This window comes from Opisthocomus hoazin, chromosome 6 (assembly GCF_030867145.1).
Source record: "Opisthocomus hoazin isolate bOpiHoa1 chromosome 6, bOpiHoa1.hap1, whole genome shotgun sequence".
Taxonomy (NCBI): domain Eukaryota; kingdom Metazoa; phylum Chordata; class Aves; order Opisthocomiformes; family Opisthocomidae; genus Opisthocomus; species Opisthocomus hoazin.
The window spans coordinates 350,776-368,900 of NC_134419.1; the positions used below are offsets into that span (position 1 = coordinate 350,776).

The window sequence follows — 18,125 nt, forward strand, 5'->3', positions numbered from 1 at the left end:
TCAACTCCAACCCAAAGAGTCTGCATTTCGGAGACAGAGGAAGCCTGTTTCAGAATTCAGAGACTGTTAACTTTACCTATGGTCGTGAATGCATCTGTGTAAGGTGGGAGAGGGATCACAGATACTCGTGTTGTGCATACACCAGAGCTTCGGTATGCTTTCAAGGGCAGAGCTGTGGGGCTGTGTACTGGGAGGAAAGGGTATTCAATGCAATCACTTCATTTTTGGGGAAGCTTCTTTTTCCTTTCACTTTTTTTCAAATTCAATCCAAGCACCGCAATAATGGCCCAAACATCCATGCCATGCTCTTTGGTCCCGCCAAGTGCCAGGTGCCTGCCACATGCCGCCCATCCAGCAGCAATTCAGCATCAGAAACGACCCCCCCCCCCCCGGTTCCGTTAGAATTAAAGAAGGCCTATTCCACCCAAATACACATCAAGTTTGAGAAAAACATATGTGCCGTATTACTTTTGAAGGTTTCTTGTGGTATTTCAACATCTTACATACTTGGTTGTCTCACAAGCTGACGTTCTTCAATCTTCAAAATTTGTCACCAGCACCTTGCCCCTCCAGAATGGAGAAAAATAGCAGGGCCTGCTCCTTCTGCTGTTTGCTCAACTTGTGCTGCAGCCAAGGACAGCATCAACCAGCCGGCATCCCACTTGATACAACTGCAATGTTCTGGCAAGGACGGAAACGCGTTGGCCTCCTGCGTTCCCAGGCCCAAGCCAGGTGCTGAGCTCTTTCATGCCACCAGAAATGGGATGAAAGCAACCACACCACACTGCTCAAGCTAGAAGTCAGTAACACAAACAAGAAATACAAAAGACTCAAGTTTATTTGTTTTGGCACGCCTGCTACTGGAAACACAGCCTAGCAGGTCTTCCAGAATCTATTTAAAGCCCCCAATTACTTTTCCCTTTGGCTGCCACCTAGTATGTAAAATTTTTACAGTGGAACTAAAATGTCCCCAAGACATTGGCTTATGTAATGGAAACAGTAAGTCCTGCCTATATGAACTGGGAGCTATGGCACCAAATAAACCATTTCCTTCAGTCAGGGTCTTGTTTTGCAGTGTTAGCTACCACTCAGCCATAAAAGGAAGGGCTCAGAATCCATTGTTGCTAAGTTTATAAATTCACCATTTTTTCTGAAAACTACGAGTATGGAGTAACTTTCCCAGCGCTAGAATACAGGAACACACGAGTTACTGCACTGTTTAACATTTGTCGCATGTCAGTAGTTCACAGCCTGGTACTGTAGGCTTCAGCTGACTTTCTGCCCAACAGCTGGACTCAAAGCTGGGTGCTGGCCACACAGAATGGCACGTGAGTGAGTCAACCAACACAGAGCTGGCTAAAAGAAGCAAAGAAAAATAACACTTAATGGCTGCTGGCCAAGCAAAGCAGAACACATGAACACCGTGGGGCTGGAGCTGAGGCAGAGTAAAGTACAGGAAAACAGCGTCAGCTTCGCTGCCCAGTGCAACAGTCAGGAAGGATCCTGGATGTGCCTGGCTGAAGCTGGCACAGAGCAGTGAGTAGCTTCCACCTTGCTATTCCAGCCTCCACTCCAGGTACTGTTCTTCAGCTGACTAACAGGTGGCTTTGTGTCGTTTTGAAAGGGTCATCTATATTGCTGCACACCGTCTTGCAGAGCTCATACAGGGATTAAAAACCTTCAAGGGTAACAACCAGTTTTTAGAGTTTCTCTGCTCTGCAAAAACCAGAAGGCCTGAACTCGGCATTTGGAAGTGAAATGCTTCCATAGAGAACCTGGCCAAAGGCTGTAGCAAACCAGTTATTTCTGTGATAACTGACAGAGTAAGAGAGCGTTAATTCAACAGTGCTGTCAATGCCCTGTGGCATTAAACCTGTTCACAATTCTGTTTAATTACCTTTTTTTCTGATAATTGTCCATGAGAGTGCTATTACTTAGAACAGAGCGGTACTTATATCTCTTACAAAGAGCATCACAATTATTATTCGGTTTGCCATGTGCTTTCAAATGCCTTAGTCTATATCATCATTTCAGCAAAAATATCAAGATTGCTTTCTGGATCATCCTCAGGCTGCAATTCTTCATCATGATCCTTTGGAGAGGTGCGTACACCTTGTTCTCGAATCGTCTTTCTCTTCCTTCTGTGAACGTACACAGAGCAATTCTTCTCCATCTCTTCAGCAGGCAAGTTGTTTGTGCTGACAGCAGTTTTCAAAGCTAACTCTAAGCGTTTGTAGAATCTAGAAAGAAACAATTGTGTAGTTACTATTTTTGTAGGTTTGCTCAGGATCTGAAAAACTAGTCTGAGAAACTAATGCTTTTGTAATATAATCAAAACGTGTTAAGAAAATCATTGCTAACAGTGAAATGTTCTAGCCAACACTGGAAGAAAAATCAAAATAGCAGCACGTGTCCTTGTGTATGCCATGCACTTCTCTTCGTAATGCTAACGCACACATTAGAAATCAATTAGTGGATGCATTCACATGCCGTGAAGACCCCGTTAATCTTACAGAAACCATAAAATGGTGTAGGTTAAATGTCTGATGAATGCTAGCATTAACGATCAGATGGACTGCTACTATTAGCAATTACTTTTAACAGCTACAGAGATTTTCAAGGGACGTATAAAAAGAAATTGGTCTTGGTACACGCAGGTGCCTCTCCTTTTGACCCCTGTGGTCTTTGGCTCTTCTGCCTATTCTGTCCCTGAGCTGGAGGCAAATGTGAAGACACAAAGTGTGTGTAACCCTCCACCAGCTTCCTAAATCATCAGTTTCGGAAACTATACACAGTATTTAGTGGATTAAAGTGTGCACTGCAGTCTGAATACTTCTGAAACGGTCGCTGTGTTAGAATAATAAATAAATAAATAAATAAATAAGCATTAGAAAAGGAAACTTCAAACCTACTCAGTAACAAAGACAGTCTGCAAACTCATCTTGTGTACAGGTTTTTGCCTGAACAGTTTTTAGTCTTCAGAGCTCAAAAAAACTAATTGAAATTGTATTTTAGATGTTGAGCGGGTTGTCTGGTTTTGTTTGTTTGTTCGTGTGGTTGTTGTTTTTTTTTTACATAGCCTCTCTCACTTCTGGATTTAGATGTCATGAATAGGATTGGTGTACTTTTACAAACCTGTCAATCCTCCTTCTGTTTTCTTCCATTTTCTGATTAGCTAAGTGTATCAGAAATTCAATATATTCTTCAGAGACCATCAATTTCCCGTTGTGGCTCAGTGGAACTTCTAAGCAATGAGTGCTCCGGACAGCCTAAAAAAACACAGAGAAGTATTTATCTAGAATGAAGTTTTTTATTTTATGAAGGTTATTTAAATAATATGGGGAGTTCATCACAGGAAAAAACCCACTTACCCACACAACGGGTTACTTTGCTACCAACTAAAGCAGAAAGATATTTCTTTGCTACAGCATGCCCTGTGATAACTGTTTATCATATTACAGTTCAGATCTTGGCTCGTAAAAATCAAGGTTAACAGTAACGGTACGATCTTGTTATGTTCCTTACAGGTAAGTAGAAAAGCCCTTACCATCACAATTTTTCCTCCTCTGCCAACCGTAATACCAGAGTTCCTGAACCCAGAGTCGATAGCCACTGAATGCTGCAGAACAAATACATGTGTTAAACAGGTGTTCTACACTTTCACAGCAAGAAATACTTATGGATGGGTTGCAATGAAGTTTATAATTGCAGCTGTGCAAAAAACTTGTTCAAAACCATCTCCCCAAATTAATGCGACAATAGTTACATTAAAATGTTTTTAAGATCAAACCCACAGAGTATCACAAATCGTGGTTGGTTTTCCAAGAACCACAGTCCATCCTGATCATCTAATCTTCCTCCGTCAGTGCAGATGGGACATTAACGCTTCTCTGGGCACTGTACTATTTTATCCTGAAGAGCTGGTAGCCGTGTAGACAGTCGTGTAACACTTTTATAGCTAAAAGTGCAGCACTACTATGAAAGAAGTTAATCAACACACTTCTACATTAGTGAAGGAAGAAACCTATCACACGTTACTCTCCAGAGTCATTCTGGAAAAGCAGAAGGCAAAAGTCCTACTTGGCTGAAATACTGGAGTCAAAGGGCCTGGCTGGTAGCAAAACGACATCTAAAAAAATCATCGCTTTCAGCCAGCAAAAGCAACCCAGGCTCACTGGGAAAAACTTTTTATGGGGCAACCTGCTTCAGCTCAAACAGTAAGGCAATTTTGTTTTCTAAAAAGGACAGCAAAATCTCTGCTAAGTTTAAAGCTGTATTTTCTTCATCAGCTTACTTTTACTACCCCAATTATTAAACATACAGCACATCTGGGTCTACTTTTAAGTGCTAAAGCTTACTCAGGAGCCAATACTTTCACTTTTACAGCAAGTAATAACAGAACAACAATGTAACATTGTTACTTCATGTCATTTTACCAGAAGCTGTGCATCTTGCAGCTCTCGACACAGCACATGAAGAACAAATGGTTCAAACTTCAGCACAACGTCACCAGTGGCTTTCTCTAGTGCTGTCATCTGGAAAATACACCAGAACATTTATATTTAAACTGCAAATACCTACTGTTGCTACAAAAAGAAAAAAAAAAAAAAGAAAATAGCTAGTCAGTGTGTGAAACAAGCATTAAAAATGCAGCAATTGAGCGCCAAGCAATCGGGTTTGTTCAGCTGCTTTTGACTTTTCATTGCTCATAATACATAGAAATCCCATGGATTTCCATGATTCTGTTTGCTAAACTGATTAGGTTTGATAGCAATTCATAGCAAGATAGACTTTAAAAAGTGTGCTTCCCTGTTTATTTCTTTGTAGATTCGAAAGAACTGATACAGTCAGTACAGCATGGGAAGAGGACTGTTTTACTGCAATCAGATGAAACCCGAGCACGTTCTTTATTTTTTTTTTTAAACTGTTCTTTAAAATCAAAGACATTCAGATTCTGAAGTACATTCCTCAACTTCAAAAATCTTTCTGGAGTTCAGCATATTAAATTCATGGCCTAACATACTTGAACACATTTTAATCCTAGTTTAAATAATAATGCACAGCCTACTGTATAAGACTTCTAAAAAATTCAGAGTTGAAACAAGAGGTATAAACCCACAAGGAAAAAAAAAGAGGAAAGTAACTTCACAATTATGAAATTGAAGAAATTCCCTTCAGATTCCTCAGTTCTGCTACAAGACTGAGAAGCTAATGGAAATTTTGCCTGGATTTGTGAGTGTGGAGAAAACTGTATGACATTCTGCATAGGTTATTATTACAATTTCTCTATTTTCCTATGGTGTCTTTTTTCAGAGCAATCTTAACGGCCGCTATTACTTTTGCCATTCAGAAAGATTGCTTTGAGGGCAGTTATATCACTTATTTCATTTTATGATTATTTAATCACAAGCACTATTCCTGCCCCCTTCTTGTTTGCCTTCACTTGCTTAATTCTCAGCACTAAGAAATTTGCTGCGTTAACTCGAGAAACTTCAGCTGTTTTCCCATGCTTTGTTGTTTCATCTAGCACTTCTCATCTTTCCTGTAAAATGAAAATATTCAACAAAATCATCAGGCAATAATCAAATTTGTATGATTTTTTTAAGACATGATGGCATAAAGGAAAACTGCTGAAGTAACACTCTCTCCTTTCCTCTAAACTTTGACAAGTATTTAAATGTATTTATGCGGGACCTCCTCCATATTCTTATTTTAAGCTGAAAGAAGGTCTTTCTGAATGGCTAAGTTTGTAATTCGTGTGCCAGATTTCACAAAATGCCCAAGTAACCCCAGCTGTGCTCAAGCGGATGAGAAGCAGAGAGGACCCACGCTGCACAGCGCAGTGCTCCACCGAAATGCCTGAGCTAACCTGCTCAGCACGGCCCCGCACCACACGCTGTCCGCCCGGGCCGTGGTGGTCCCAGCAGGAACGTGAACCCACGCCGCAGCCAGCATTCACCGTGCGTACTGCGGGCTGCGGCCTGCCATGGACGCAGGCGTTCCCACTCCAGGCACGCTTCCGCGACCCCCCTTCAGACATTGCCCGTGTTTGGGAACTCTGCTCCAGCCACCGGAGCAACGCGTGCCCCGCTGCGGCAAGCGGCTGAGCCAGCCAGACTTCTCCCCTAGACAAGCATGTTACGAGCTGCGACCGGTGCGCGTGACATCGGCGAGGGTGTTTCTATGCGTTTCTGTTTCCCTGAAAAGGCTAAGTAATTTAGCAGACACTCTAGAGGTAGCCTTTCAGTGAGAACACAGCTAGTTCAGAAAGTCACTCTGACTGAAATCATCTACGTGTACTAGCACTGCCCCAAAGCTGTTTTACAATACTTGTTTCCTCAAAAAGCTTATTAATAGAACAAAATATTTTCAGTAAAGGTTTTTTATTATCTTACTGCATCTAGACCATTAATTTCACGCAAACTCAGTTTAATAGGAAAACACTGAAAGTAGTTTTCTATTGAGCCCCATGAATTCCGAAGCCCTGATTTGCTCCCAGTGAAGCTGAAAACACCCGACGGCAATAGGATTAGGCCCCTCACCTCTGAAGAGTCAAAGTCTAACTGCCGTCATGAAGCGACAGAAAGCACCCATCAGCGATACGTAAAAAAATCTCACACAAATGAAAACCCCTCTGTTCAAACAGAGGAACAAATATCCTATGTTCATACCGCTGAGGTTAATATACGCAGTGAGGTCAAACGATCCCACAGCTGGAAAGCACAACACACGGCATGCAAGAGCCTGACTTCTCATTTCCTAAACACTGCACTAGCAAAGATTTGTCATACATTATAGTACTTTAAAAATGATTCAAAGACTTTTTTCTCACACTTGCATTTCATGCATTAAAATTCCAGTCTACGCGTTAAAGGGAACAGGAAAAGTAAAAATATTTCCTCTTGTAAGAGTCAGCAACAACCTACTGTGTCCTGCTCAGCCTGAAATGTACTCATGGAAATTTCAGCAAGATCTACTTTGCTAGAACACATAGTAATGAAGAGAAATATTTTGTAGGGTTTGTTGTGCATGTGTGCGAATGTATGCATATGGTAAAGTGGGCTATGCACGAGTGAGAGAATTCTGATCTCGTAACTGCTTCTTTTTGGGGCAAAGCAGAGATGTCTGCAGAGAGCAGACTATTCTGAAAGCATACTAAAAAAAACCCCACGTTGTTTTTGTGTTTTTTTCTTTTTTAGATTTCAGGGGATTTCAAGATACTAAATTAAAAATGCAGTATAAGAGATTCATGGTTACACTAGTTTCAGGTGTCTGTAAACGAAAGGCTGTCACTGCAGCAAGGTGGGCTCAAGATAGTTTTTTTAACTCCAGACAGTTTTCACTGCCTTGAAGGAGTCAGTTACTACAAAATGAACACATTTGCTGCCGTGCTTACATGTCTACATTTAACGGAAACAAAGGAATTAATTTTGGTTACTTCTGGAATTGCTGACCACAACAGCAAAGCACGAATGGTCACAGCTTATGAAACAGTTAATGAGGATAACCCAAAATACTTGTTAGTCCCAGCTGACCCGTTCTGAAAGCGGCGTTACAGCTACTGCAATGAAGGTGCACGTCAGACCCCGACTGCTGGAGGACGGGACGAAGGCCACGCTGTCCTGCACCCGTGTCCCGCAGCAACGCTGCTGCTCGAGGAAGCACCGTCTCAGACGCTGCCTGACACAGAACTTGGACGAGCCGGACGCCTGGCTTCACACGACAGATGTCACCGCGGTGTTAGCGAGGAGCGTGCCGACCCCGCGCAGCCCGGTGCAGCCTCCAGTGCCCGGCTGCTCGCTGCCCCGAGACCACCAAGCGCTCTGCGGAAACGGACGGCGCTTTGCTTTCGGACAGGAAGGCTTTTAACCCGAACCTGGTCTGCAGCTGACACCTGGCCGGCAACCCGGCAGGGAAGGAGAACGCAGAGCGGACACAAAGCCGCAGGAACGCGCAGCCCCAGAAGAGGAAGGGCATCTCCGCTCGCTGCCAGCAAGCGAGGGGCGCTGGGGAGCACCGCAGCCGCCGCGCCTCGGGCGCTGGGAGATGGCTTCCCGGCAGACCGTCCCCTGCGGCTGCGGCACCGCGAGCTGCGCGCTGCGAACGGCTCTCCGGGCTCGCGCGCAGCCCCTGCAGCCCCGCGCGCTCGGTGCTGCGGGGCCACCCGAGAAACGTCTTCACGCTCCTCAGGGCGCGCTCGCCGCACCGCGCCGCGCCGCACCGCGCCGCGCCGCCCTCTTACCACGTGGTCCCTGTCGCACAGCTCGTGGGTCACCAGCAGCCAGGCGCAGTCCTTCTTCTGGACGGCGCAGCCCCGCGCGGCCTGCCAGCGGAGGGGAGGGCGGCGTCACGCGTCCGCTCGCCGAACGGACCGCCCCCCCCCCGGCCCGGGCCCAGGCCCACCCCCCCCCCGGCCCAGGCCCACCACCCGCGCTGTCGCCATGGAGACCCGGCCCCGCCCCCCGCACCGCCCGCCCCCGGGCCCCGCACCGCACCGCCGCGTGGCCCTGCGCCAGGACGAGGCGGCCGGAGCACGAGCTGGTGGTGCAGAACTGCGCTCGCGCGTTCAGTAACCGCACCACGGGGGCGGCGCGCGCGTCCAGCGCGCCCTTCCTGCTGCCGTCCGCGCGCGCCAGGCGCTGCGCCTTCCGCCGCTGGAAGGCCGCCATCGCCGACCCCGCGCCGCGCGCGCCGGACAGCAGCCCGCGAGCGCCAAACCTCCCCGCGAAACGGCCGAGGGGCGGGCGGGGCCGCGCGGGGGGCGGGGCGACCGACGCAGCGCCCGCCCCGCGCCTCCCCCTGCCCCGCCGCGCTCCGCGGCCGATCGGCCCCGGCCCGCGCCCCGCCGCTGGGGCAGGAGCTCTCCGCAGGTAGGCGGCAGGCGCGGGGCTCCCCGGCGGCACCCGGGACTCGGCTCTGACCCGGGCGGCGGGAGGGGCTGCCGGGGGTCCCGCGCTGCCCGTACTGCCGGGCCCCGGCGCGCGGGGCTGCGCTCCGCAGGCCCGGGCGGAGGCGGCGGCCATGGGGGAGAGGCGGGGCCTGCCCTCCGGGGGCGGGCCCGAGGGTCGGGGTCTCCCGGCCGGCGCTGAAGGGCTCGGCGGCGGCGGGTTGCCTGGGCTGTGTCGCGGGGCTTCTCTGTGCCGCGGCCGCGTTCCGCTCCCGAGCAGCGGGTGACCCCGCCCGGGGCCGGGTGAGGCCCGTCGCGTTCGGCTGTGCCCCCGCTGTTGGCGGAGGAGCGGGCTCCCGCTCCCGGCCCGCGCTCCCGGCGGCTGCCCTGAGGCGCTCGGGGCCGCCGCGCCCGCCCGGCCCGGCCCGGCCCGGCCCGGCCCGGCCCTGCCTGGCCCTGCTTCCCGTTCCGGTGCCCTGCGGTTGGCCCGCAGCTGCCTCACCCCGATCCGTCCGGGTCCCGCGGAGCTGGGAGGGGCGGGTGCCCGCCGCTCGGCCAGCTCTCCGGGCTGCCCTGGGCCCCACCGCGGGCAGAGCCTGCTCGGCTGACCGAGGGCCGGGGCCCGGCTGCCCGCCCCGCGCCCTCCCGGGCCGCAGCCGGCAGCGCGGGGCCTCGCAGGCTGTGCCGGGAGGGAAGCGCGGTGCGTGTGAAACCAGAAACCCTCTCTGGGAGGCAGCCTGCCGCTGGCCGCAGCGCGGGAGCTGCGGGGCTGGAGGTGCCCAGCGGCGGGACCCGTTGGCGGCGTCCCGCAGCAGCCCTGCGGGTGTCTGCTCCGCTCTCCGGGCTGCTCGGGGCCCTGGGGCAACTGAGCACGGCTTTCCCTGTCGGGGGAGCGGCTGGCGGCGTGCGGTCAGAGTGCTTCGCGCAGTTGGTGGGAGCGGCGGCGGCTTCGTCCGCTGGCCAGTGGCCGCCATGAGTGCCTGCGAGGCTCTGCGCCATGGGCTCGGTCCTGCGCGGCTGCCGGGCACCGTCCGGCCGCGGGTGACAGTGCTGAGCGGCTGCACCGCAGCCTTTCCCGGCTGGTTTTCATGTCCTACGGTGTCTTCTAGTTTTGGTGGCTGATGACTGTTTTTTTGTTACTTTTTTACCTAGAAGTTTAATCATAAGTTTGAGCAGTGACTGGAATGTCGCTTGGCTCGATGACCCCACCGGCCAGCATGTGGCAGGCTGTTTTGCCAGAGTGTAGCAGTAAATTGTCAGTGTTTTTGTCCACAAAGTGCTGTACGTCTCTGCATACGTGACAGCAGTGCAGTGTTCGCAGGAGATGCTGTAGAAATACTTCTACGGGTGAATTATTGGCAGGTGATTGTCTTAATACGCATAAAGTCCTGCAAATGGTAGGGTTAATTTTCTGCCTTTTGCAAGATTTGGGGGAAAAAACCCCAACCTAAACAACTCCTTCCCTCCCCCCGAAATTTAAATCAGGAGTGAGGCTCTTTTTAATCAGTTCCTTGACAGACGGTTGTTTGATTTCTTTGTTTTGAAGATGCAAAATAAATTATGAAGGCAATACAGTATTACTGTTTCTTCCCCCCCCCAGATATTCTGATCACTATGGCAGCCACGAGAAATGTGATGAGAGCTGTCAGAGTTTTTGAATTTGGTGGTCCCGAAGTGCTTAAACTCCAGTCGGATGTCTTAATTCCTAATCCAAAAGAAAATCAGGTATATATGAGTTCTGTGACCTGAGACAATGATGTTGAATGATAATAGGTGTGCTCAGAACAGAATGAAGAATACAAGCCAATACTTTGCATCTTGAATATGTAGTTTTTGATCAGTGTATTCACACTACCTGAGGCACCACGTTTAACTAATGTGGGCATTTTACTGTTATATGGGCTACATATTCCATATAAATGATTTCCTGAAAATAGCTTCAATTCAACACTGAATTGTTGCTGACTCCGTTTAAGAACGTAGTTAAAATGCCATGATACTGTGCTGTGAATTTTTAATTATTGCTTAAAAAGTATTTTTTTCTTTTAGGTATTAATTAAAATCCATGCCTGTGGGGTAAATCCTGTCGAGACATACATTCGTTCTGGAAGTTATGCTAGAAAACCAGCTTTACCGTATACTCCTGGCTCAGATGTGGCTGGTGTAATCGAAGGTGTTGGGGAACATGTGACTACGTTCAAGGTATTCATACACTGAGTTTTAATTCATTGTTTTTTATAGAATCATCGAATAGTTGCAGTTGGAAGGGACATCTAGAGGTCTAGTCCAACGCCCCTGCAGTGAGCAGGGACATCTTCAACCAGATCAGCTTGTTCAGAGCCCCGTCCAACCTGACCTGGAGTGCTTCCAGGGATGGGCATCTCCCACCTCTGGGCAGTCTGTGCCAGGGCCTCACCACACTCATTGTAAAAAATTTCTTCCTTATATCCATTCTAAATATACAGTCTTTTAGCTTAAAACCATTAAGGGAGCCTATAGGAAAGATGGGGACAATCTGTTTAGTAGAGACAACAGTGATAGGACGAGGGGTAATGGTCTTAAACTAAAACAGGATAGGTTTAGGCTGGATATAAGGAAGAAATTCTTTACAATGAGGGTTGTGAAACACTGGAATGGGTTGCCCAGAGAGGTAGTGGAGGCCCCATCCCTGGAAACATTCAAGACCAGGTCGGACAGGGCTCTGAGCAACCTGATCTAGTTAGTGGTGTCCCTGCTCGCTGCGGGGGGGTTGGACTAGATGACCTCTAGGGGGTCCCTTCCAACCCAAAACTTTCTATGATTTATGATTCTCTTGCTACAGGCCTTGCTAAAAAGCCTGTCCCCATCTTTCTTGTAGGCCCCCTTTATATGTGGAAAGGCCGCAGTAAGGTCTCCCCGCAGCCTTCTCTTCTCCAGGCTGAACAGCTTCAGCTCTCCCAGCCTTTCCTCACAGCAGAGGGGTTCCAGCCCTCTGATCACTGCTGTCGCCTCCCCTGCACCCACTCCAACCTGTTGGTCCTCTGTTGTGTCCTCTTTGTGTGATTGCTGCACTGCTGTTCCTGGCTTTATTGCTTATAATCATGTAATCTGGGAGCGAGGGATGCGGCAATCGCCCTCCTCGCCTGGTAAAAGCGTGCCGTGAGATCATACTGGCAATCCAGCCTGCAGACTGAACTGCAGGGAAGTCTTTAGCGTTGTTGACCTCCGAGAGTTAAAGGGCGTCAGAAGAGGCACTTCGGTTTGTCTGCTTAAAGCAATGATATCAGGTGTACACAAGTTGTGGTGCTCAGAACTCTTTTTTTGTGGCATTGCAGAAATATTTGAAGTTGGATGCTTCTGGTTTGAGGCAATAATTTCACACAGAACTGAAAAACTTTCTGTAACAGAAAGTTTTTTTGGAAAGTGGTAATAGGTTTTATTTTACTGACTTACAAAACCTCATAAATTACATATTTGTTGTTAAAACTGTTCAAACGCTTTATTAGTCCAGTCTAGTAATTTTACTTAGATTTTCTCAGGGGGAAAGTCTTGGGACAGACAGGCCTTGCCCGAGGCTGGGTGTTGGGCTGGAGCAGGTGGCTGGCGTTGTGCTCCATCAGCAGGATGCCAGCGTGCTGCTGGGCACACGTGTCCGTCACTGCCCACTGAACTGCTGCTCTGGGGACCGCGTGCTGAAGAGCAGCAGCAGTGTTTAGTTACCTTAGGGTATGTTAAGAGTGTATCTTGTTTCCTCATTTAAACAAAAATGAGAAGTGTTTCTTTTGTGTTTGTAAAAGCTATGATTATGACACTTAGATTTAAGTATATGAAATGATGTGGTTTGTGTTGTAATGATTGTATGTATTGGCATTTATAAAAATCTTCTCTGTAATAATTATAACTGGTTGTTTTTAATAGGAGAGCTGTTAGAAATAGCCTGAACTTCTGTGGAGTGATTCTTAATGTATATTAAGGAAAAAATAAGGGAAGTGTTTAATTTCTCTGTTTTCTTTCCCTCCTTTCTAGAAAGGTGACAGGGTTTTTACCATTGGTACAATCTCTGGAGGATATGCAGATTACGCAGTTGCTGCAGCTAATAGAGTCTTTCCTTTGTCGGATAAATTGGACTTTAGGCAAGGAGCAGCGATTGGAATCCCCTACTTCACTGCTTATCGTGCTCTTTTCCAAAAGTAAGGTGCCAAATCTAAGTTTGTGCATTTCACTTTTGAATGTTTAAAATACTGAAGCTCATATTTTCATTGTCCTGTAAAATGGAGGGAAATGAGTGAGTGGAAAATGTTTAAAACACTTAAGTTAAATTTATTATACTGATGGAATTGTCAGATAATTGTTACCTGGAAGCTAGTGACTGTATTTTCCGCTTAAGTATTTCTTCTTAAGAGAACAGACCTCAAAAAGCTTCTTTGATCAGTATCATGTAATAAAACGTGTAACTTTTTTTTTCAGCACTCATTGGTGTTTTAGCTAGGGGAAAAAAACCAGGAATAGCTCTAATTTCTTAATTAAATGGACACCGTGCTGCAGAGCAGACCCACCTCTTCTCTTTGTGAGCTTCTCTTGTGTACAGTCCTGTCTGTTGGCGTAGGACAGCATAACGAGTGAAAGCCAGACTGTCTCAGCTAGGTGAGGGTTTAGGGCTGGGAATCTGCTTTAGTTTGATAGAGCAAATGGTTAAAACTAGTGTGGTTTATTTTAAGATTTGTGACAAGTGAGGAACTTGAGCTGAGGTTCAGTACCAGACTGTTACTTGCTGCTAGTTGCCTGTTGACATAGTTGCATATTACTTAAATTCAAAAGTGATATGGTTTATTTTCCCTCCTTGTTTTCCAAAGAGGCTCATTATACCTGTTTAGCCGTAACATAAATTGGAAATAATACTGTGTGAAAGATGAGATTTGATGTCAGTATATGCAGTCTGATGCTTAATGATTATGTGCCGCAATCCTAATGCCAACATTTTCTGTTTCTCCATTCAGAGGGCGTGCCAAAGCAGGGGAAAGTGTGCTAGTGCACGGTGCAAGTGGAGGAGTAAGTATTTTGAGAAGACAAGTTACAAGAAATGCTGCTTTCCTTGTATCTGCTTCTGTCTGCCATATGATTTGTGGTCACATTTATATCAATTAATGGATTAACAAAATTAGGTTTTTATTTCAGACGCTTTAGGATACTTTTCTCTTAGTGCAAACTCTGTTATTCCAAATAACTGAGACTGTATGAGTGTTTGTGTAAGGCCCCTAATACAGAGGATCACATAAGAAACATGTTGCTGCAGTGAGAAGTTGGTCCAGAAGCTTTATAACCGGTTCTTCCTGAGATTAAACTAATAGCAGAAAGCTGTAACTTTTAAATATGTACAAGTTGTTCTAAGGTCTCTGAGTAGTAATCACAGGTGCATAGTAACTGTGCATTTCTGGGATATTTTTTCCTACTGGCTAAGAGCTAGCTGCACAAGGAGAAATACTGGAATACATAAATTCATGACCGAATACTGTGTGAAAGTGAACAAATAGTTTTCTGTGGTGTTATATGACAAGCTAACTTTAGATCCCTTTCATACAACATTCTAGTTCAGTTTATCCCCCGTACTCTGCACTTCATTGCTCAGCTTCTGCTGATGGCACCAAACAGCTGCTATAAATGGGCAAAGTTTCCTTAATTATTTGGTAGACAGCAAAAAGGTGATTGACTGTCTCATATGAGGAGGAATTCAGATCTCATTCTAAGATACTAGAATGACAGTCAGCATGGTAGCCTCTTTTTTTTTTTTTTCTTAAACTAAATGTAGTGTTTCTATTTTTCCTTATTTTATGTTTCTTGAAAGGATATATTGCCTTCGCTTTGCAGAAGCATATAATGCAAATCTGTTGTTCTGTGGACTTGTAACCTTTGTTATAGAAACACTTGTAAAAGCAGTGGGATACGTATAGGTGTGAAGCACATGCTGGAAAGAAAAGATGGCTTGTGCTGCATCTCTTCTTTCAAGTGATGCCGACTTCCATAATGATTCTTACAAATGTGCCTCCTTTTGAATTTTTCTCTGAAAATCAGTCTGGCCATGACATGTTTTAATTAATGGTGTTTGTTTTTTTCATTTAGTTGAAAACTGAGAATCTGCTATTGAAAAAACAAGGTCATGTTTGGCAAACAGTTTGGGTAGATCCTGGCCAGACAGATGATCATTGTAGATTTTTTTTTTTTTTTGAGAAGCCTGTCCATTTATTTTGTGTTATTCGTACACACAAATTTAGATAGGAGAGCCATAGAATGGAGTTTTACTGGTTTCTTTGTTTGTGTATTTCTTTGTTTCCCCCCCCCCCCATGCAAACACGTGCATATCACCACGTCCCTGGGTAGGTGTCCAGCTGTCTAGCTGATGCAGCAGGCTGCCGAGTCTGTAGCCTCAGGAAGCTGACCAGCTGGGACCGAATACCAGGGAGGGACCTGGACGTGTCCACTCTTCCCTCGTGGTGCTTTCGCATTGTCACACAAAGCAAAGCCAAGAGGTGCAATTGGTATGCCCCGAGGGATTGTTGGCTCCATTGTCAGGTTTCTGTGAAGGCATCCTCACCTCTAAACATCTCTGGAGTGCAAAGCTGGTATGAGACATTGAGAATTTGGTTTCTAAAGATATCATTTAATCTGATTCTGAAAGCTGCAAAGGTAATGTTAATAAAACTTGTGCCTGCAGATTATCTTTGCAATATATAATGCTGGTATCAATAGCAGGTGATGCTGTGAAGAATTTCCATGGCTTTTTATGAAAGATATAATGCCCAACTTTAACAGATAAACAACATTCTACTTGGGTTTATATGATAGCTATTAAAAAAAACCCACAAAACTTTGCTATACCTCTGTAAATATCTTTTCCTTTTTTAAAGACTATTTCGCTGTCTTTAAGATCCAAATTGCTTATTATGGCTAAAACAAAATGTTACCAGACCAGCTTTTTCAATGGGTAAGTTCCAAGTTGCTGGCAGAGTATGCAAAATTTAAAATGCTAAGAAAGAAAGAGGATAAAAAAGACTTTTTCTTTCTTTTCTTTGCTTTTGTCCCCTCAGGTGGGAATAGCAACATGTCAGATTGCCAGAGCTTGTGGTTTAAAGGTTTTGGGTACAGCAGGAACTGAGGAAGGCATGAACGTCGTTCTGAGGAATGGTGCTCACCAAGCATTTAATCACAGAGAAGCTAATTACGTTGATAAAATTAAGGTAAGCATGTATCAGGGCTAGGTGATGCAATATGTATTTTTCTTACTAACAAAATGTGAACAGTTGTTTGAAGAAGTTTTTTAAAGTATATTTATGTAGGAGCAATAGTGTACTGCCTTTTTCATTTCTACACAAGCAAAAACTCTTCCAGGCTGGAAAAGCTGACCTCCTTCACAGGCAATGGTATTTAGAAACTCTTGTGTTCCAGCAAATTCCAATATGGTAGCATATCATAATTCAGCATATCAAAATAGGCTAAAATTAAACTCCCTAGCTGTCAGCCTTAGTAGAAGAGGTGTATTTAAAATTTAAACAGTAAACTGTAAAATGTATGTTATCTGTAGCATGTGAAATAAACAGTGGTACCCAAGCACTAACTGGAGTGATTTAAATAACATATTATGTCCTACACAGGAATGCACAGGAACGGAAGGAGTTGATATGATAATAGAAATGCTCTCTAACGTCAATCTTGCTACTGACTTGCAACTGTTGTCCTGTGCAGGAAGGGTGATGGTAAGTATTTTTTTGTCACTGACTTTAGTTTGTGCATTTAGCAACCCAATTCCACGGTCATAGCTTGAACTATCTTTTAACTCATTTGTAACAGGTTGTGGGCTGTAGAGGTACTATTGAGATAAACCCAAGAGACACTATGAGTAAAGAATCTAGCATAATTGGAGTTAGTCTGTTTCTTGCAACTGAGGTAAGAAACTTTTTTATTTCAAAGAATGTTTTGTTGGCTTGTTCCAACACCTCTCTATTTCTGGTTGAAATCGTTTGTAGGGATGAAAGCACAATTTCACTGTAAGTAACATGTTAGTTCATTCCTTTATGTTTTGATTTAATCTCGGAACATCATAAAATATTCTTGGGTTGTGAAATTTGGTTTAACACTTGCATAAATAGTCAATACTTTTCTAAAATGTAAAGACCTTGTGTTAAATGCTGTCTTTATTACACGCAGGAGGAGAAGCATGAATGCGCAACAGCGCTTCTTGATGGCATAGAAGCTGGTTGGCTGAAACCGGTTGTAGGCTCTGAATATCCACTGGAGAAAGTAGTTAAGGCTCATGAAGACATTATTCACAGCAGTGGTGTGCGAGGAAAGATGGTGCTCCTTCCATAAAGTCTTTTTCCATTTATCTTGTAGCTGTTCGAACTGCACCTTCTCTTACGCGATTCATTGAATTTCATGTTATAAAACATACCTTTGATCAGGTTGACAGTAATAGCAAATGCCAGCTTACATTAATTAATTACATTAAGTAACAAACAGACTTGCATATACTTTAATTTTTGTAGCTTTTTTGGCTGATGTGGAAATAATAAATTTTCTCTGCTGGTGTGGCCTTGTGATGCAAGGTAAACTAACATCCAAGATAGAATTTGATGTCATGCTCTATGTGAAGTTGTAGTGAGGCCACTGTAGGTAGTGCAAAATGAAGCCTGCTTTTTAAGCAGATACAGAAATGTGTATAACTAACTATATGCATATAATGAGGACTCTGCAAATTCTTTAGCCACAAAATTTGTCTGATTCATCTTTTGTCACATAATTCACTTGGAATAAAAGCTTTTACTGCCAAAATAATTCACTTTCCAGCTCAAAAGATGGCCAAAGTATCTCTCAAATATGAACTGTTCAGAAGCAGGGGCAGTTTCATTTTGCTGTGCCTGACTTAGTATCTGAGGTGGAAGTGTCCCAGTTAATGCAAAGGGACTGTAACTCTGAAGCTGCATGCTAGTGTTTGCTACTTTGCAACTGATTGTATTGGCAGGGGCAGCTGATTCCTTGATGGTAAATGGCTGGGTAGTGAGGATTTCAATTCTTCCTGTGACCTTTTTATTAAATGTAAAGTCACTTGAACCCCTGGCTACAGTGAGGAGGAAAGAGGCTGCACTGCTTTCATGAGTACTGAGAATTCGTGTTATTTCATAAATGAATGTGTATACATTGTTGGCTTGTTCCAAATACAGTCCAGTTAAGGAAGGACAATTTTTTTTAGTATGTTGACAGTTTTCAC

At 45.4% G+C, this 18,125-nt stretch overlaps 2 protein-coding genes across 4 annotated transcripts; one reads left to right on the top strand and one right to left on the bottom strand.

The window, feature by feature from the left end:
- Nucleotides 1–834: 834 nt before the first annotated feature.
- Nucleotides 835–8,723, bottom strand: TYW3 (tRNA-yW synthesizing protein 3 homolog). Of its 2 annotated transcripts, none has more exons than XM_075424204.1 (6): nt 8,496–8,723; nt 8,243–8,323; nt 4,437–4,535; nt 3,548–3,619; nt 3,136–3,269; nt 835–2,240 (listed from the first exon to the last, which is right to left on the bottom strand). In XM_075424204.1, exons 1-6 carry the CDS (start codon nt 8,667–8,669, stop codon nt 2,018–2,020), a joined length of 783 nt encoding a protein of 260 aa, XP_075280319.1. In that variant the 5' UTR covers nt 8,670–8,723; the 3' UTR covers nt 835–2,017. The 2 variants fall into 2 exon arrangements, with proteins under 2 accessions (XP_075280319.1, XP_075280320.1); XM_075424205.1 differs by having other exon boundaries at nt 8,580–8,718.
- Nucleotides 8,724–8,787: 64 nt separating this feature from the next.
- Nucleotides 8,788–17,692, top strand: CRYZ (crystallin zeta). 2 transcript variants are annotated; one of them, XM_075424201.1, is made up of 9 exons: nt 8,788–8,870; nt 10,488–10,612; nt 10,937–11,089; nt 12,893–13,056; nt 13,864–13,915; nt 15,949–16,098; nt 16,513–16,614; nt 16,709–16,804; nt 17,066–17,692. In XM_075424201.1, the coding sequence occupies exons 2-9, from the start codon at nt 10,502–10,504 to the stop codon at nt 17,225–17,227; spliced, it is 990 nt and encodes a 329-aa protein (XP_075280316.1). In that variant the 5' UTR covers nt 8,788–8,870; nt 10,488–10,501; the 3' UTR covers nt 17,228–17,692. The 2 variants fall into 2 exon arrangements, with proteins under 2 accessions (XP_075280316.1, XP_075280318.1); XM_075424203.1 differs by lacking the exon at nt 8,788–8,870 and adding an exon at nt 9,086–9,190.
- The last annotated feature ends 433 nt before the right edge of the window (nt 17,693–18,125 follow it).

Coding starts and splice junctions, on each gene's coding strand:
- TYW3 (XM_075424204.1), bottom strand. CDS start 8,669: ATGGCGGCCTTCCAGCGGCGGAAGGCGCAGCGCCTGGCGCGCGCGGAC. Junction 4,536..8,242: donor TGTGCGACAGGGACCACGTG/GTAAGAGGGCGG, acceptor TGTATTTTCCAG/ATGACAGCACTAGAGAAAGC. Junction 2,241..3,135: donor AACAGAAGGAGGATTGACAG/GTTTGTAAAAGT, acceptor GTTTCTTTCTAG/ATTCTACAAACGCTTAGAGT.
- CRYZ (XM_075424201.1), top strand. CDS start 10,502: ATGGCAGCCACGAGAAATGTGATGAGAGCTGTCAGAGTTTTTGAATTT. Junction 10,613..10,936: donor CTAATCCAAAAGAAAATCAG/GTATATATGAGT, acceptor TTTTTCTTTTAG/GTATTAATTAAAATCCATGC. Junction 13,916..15,948: donor TGCACGGTGCAAGTGGAGGA/GTAAGTATTTTG, acceptor TTGTCCCCTCAG/GTGGGAATAGCAACATGTCA.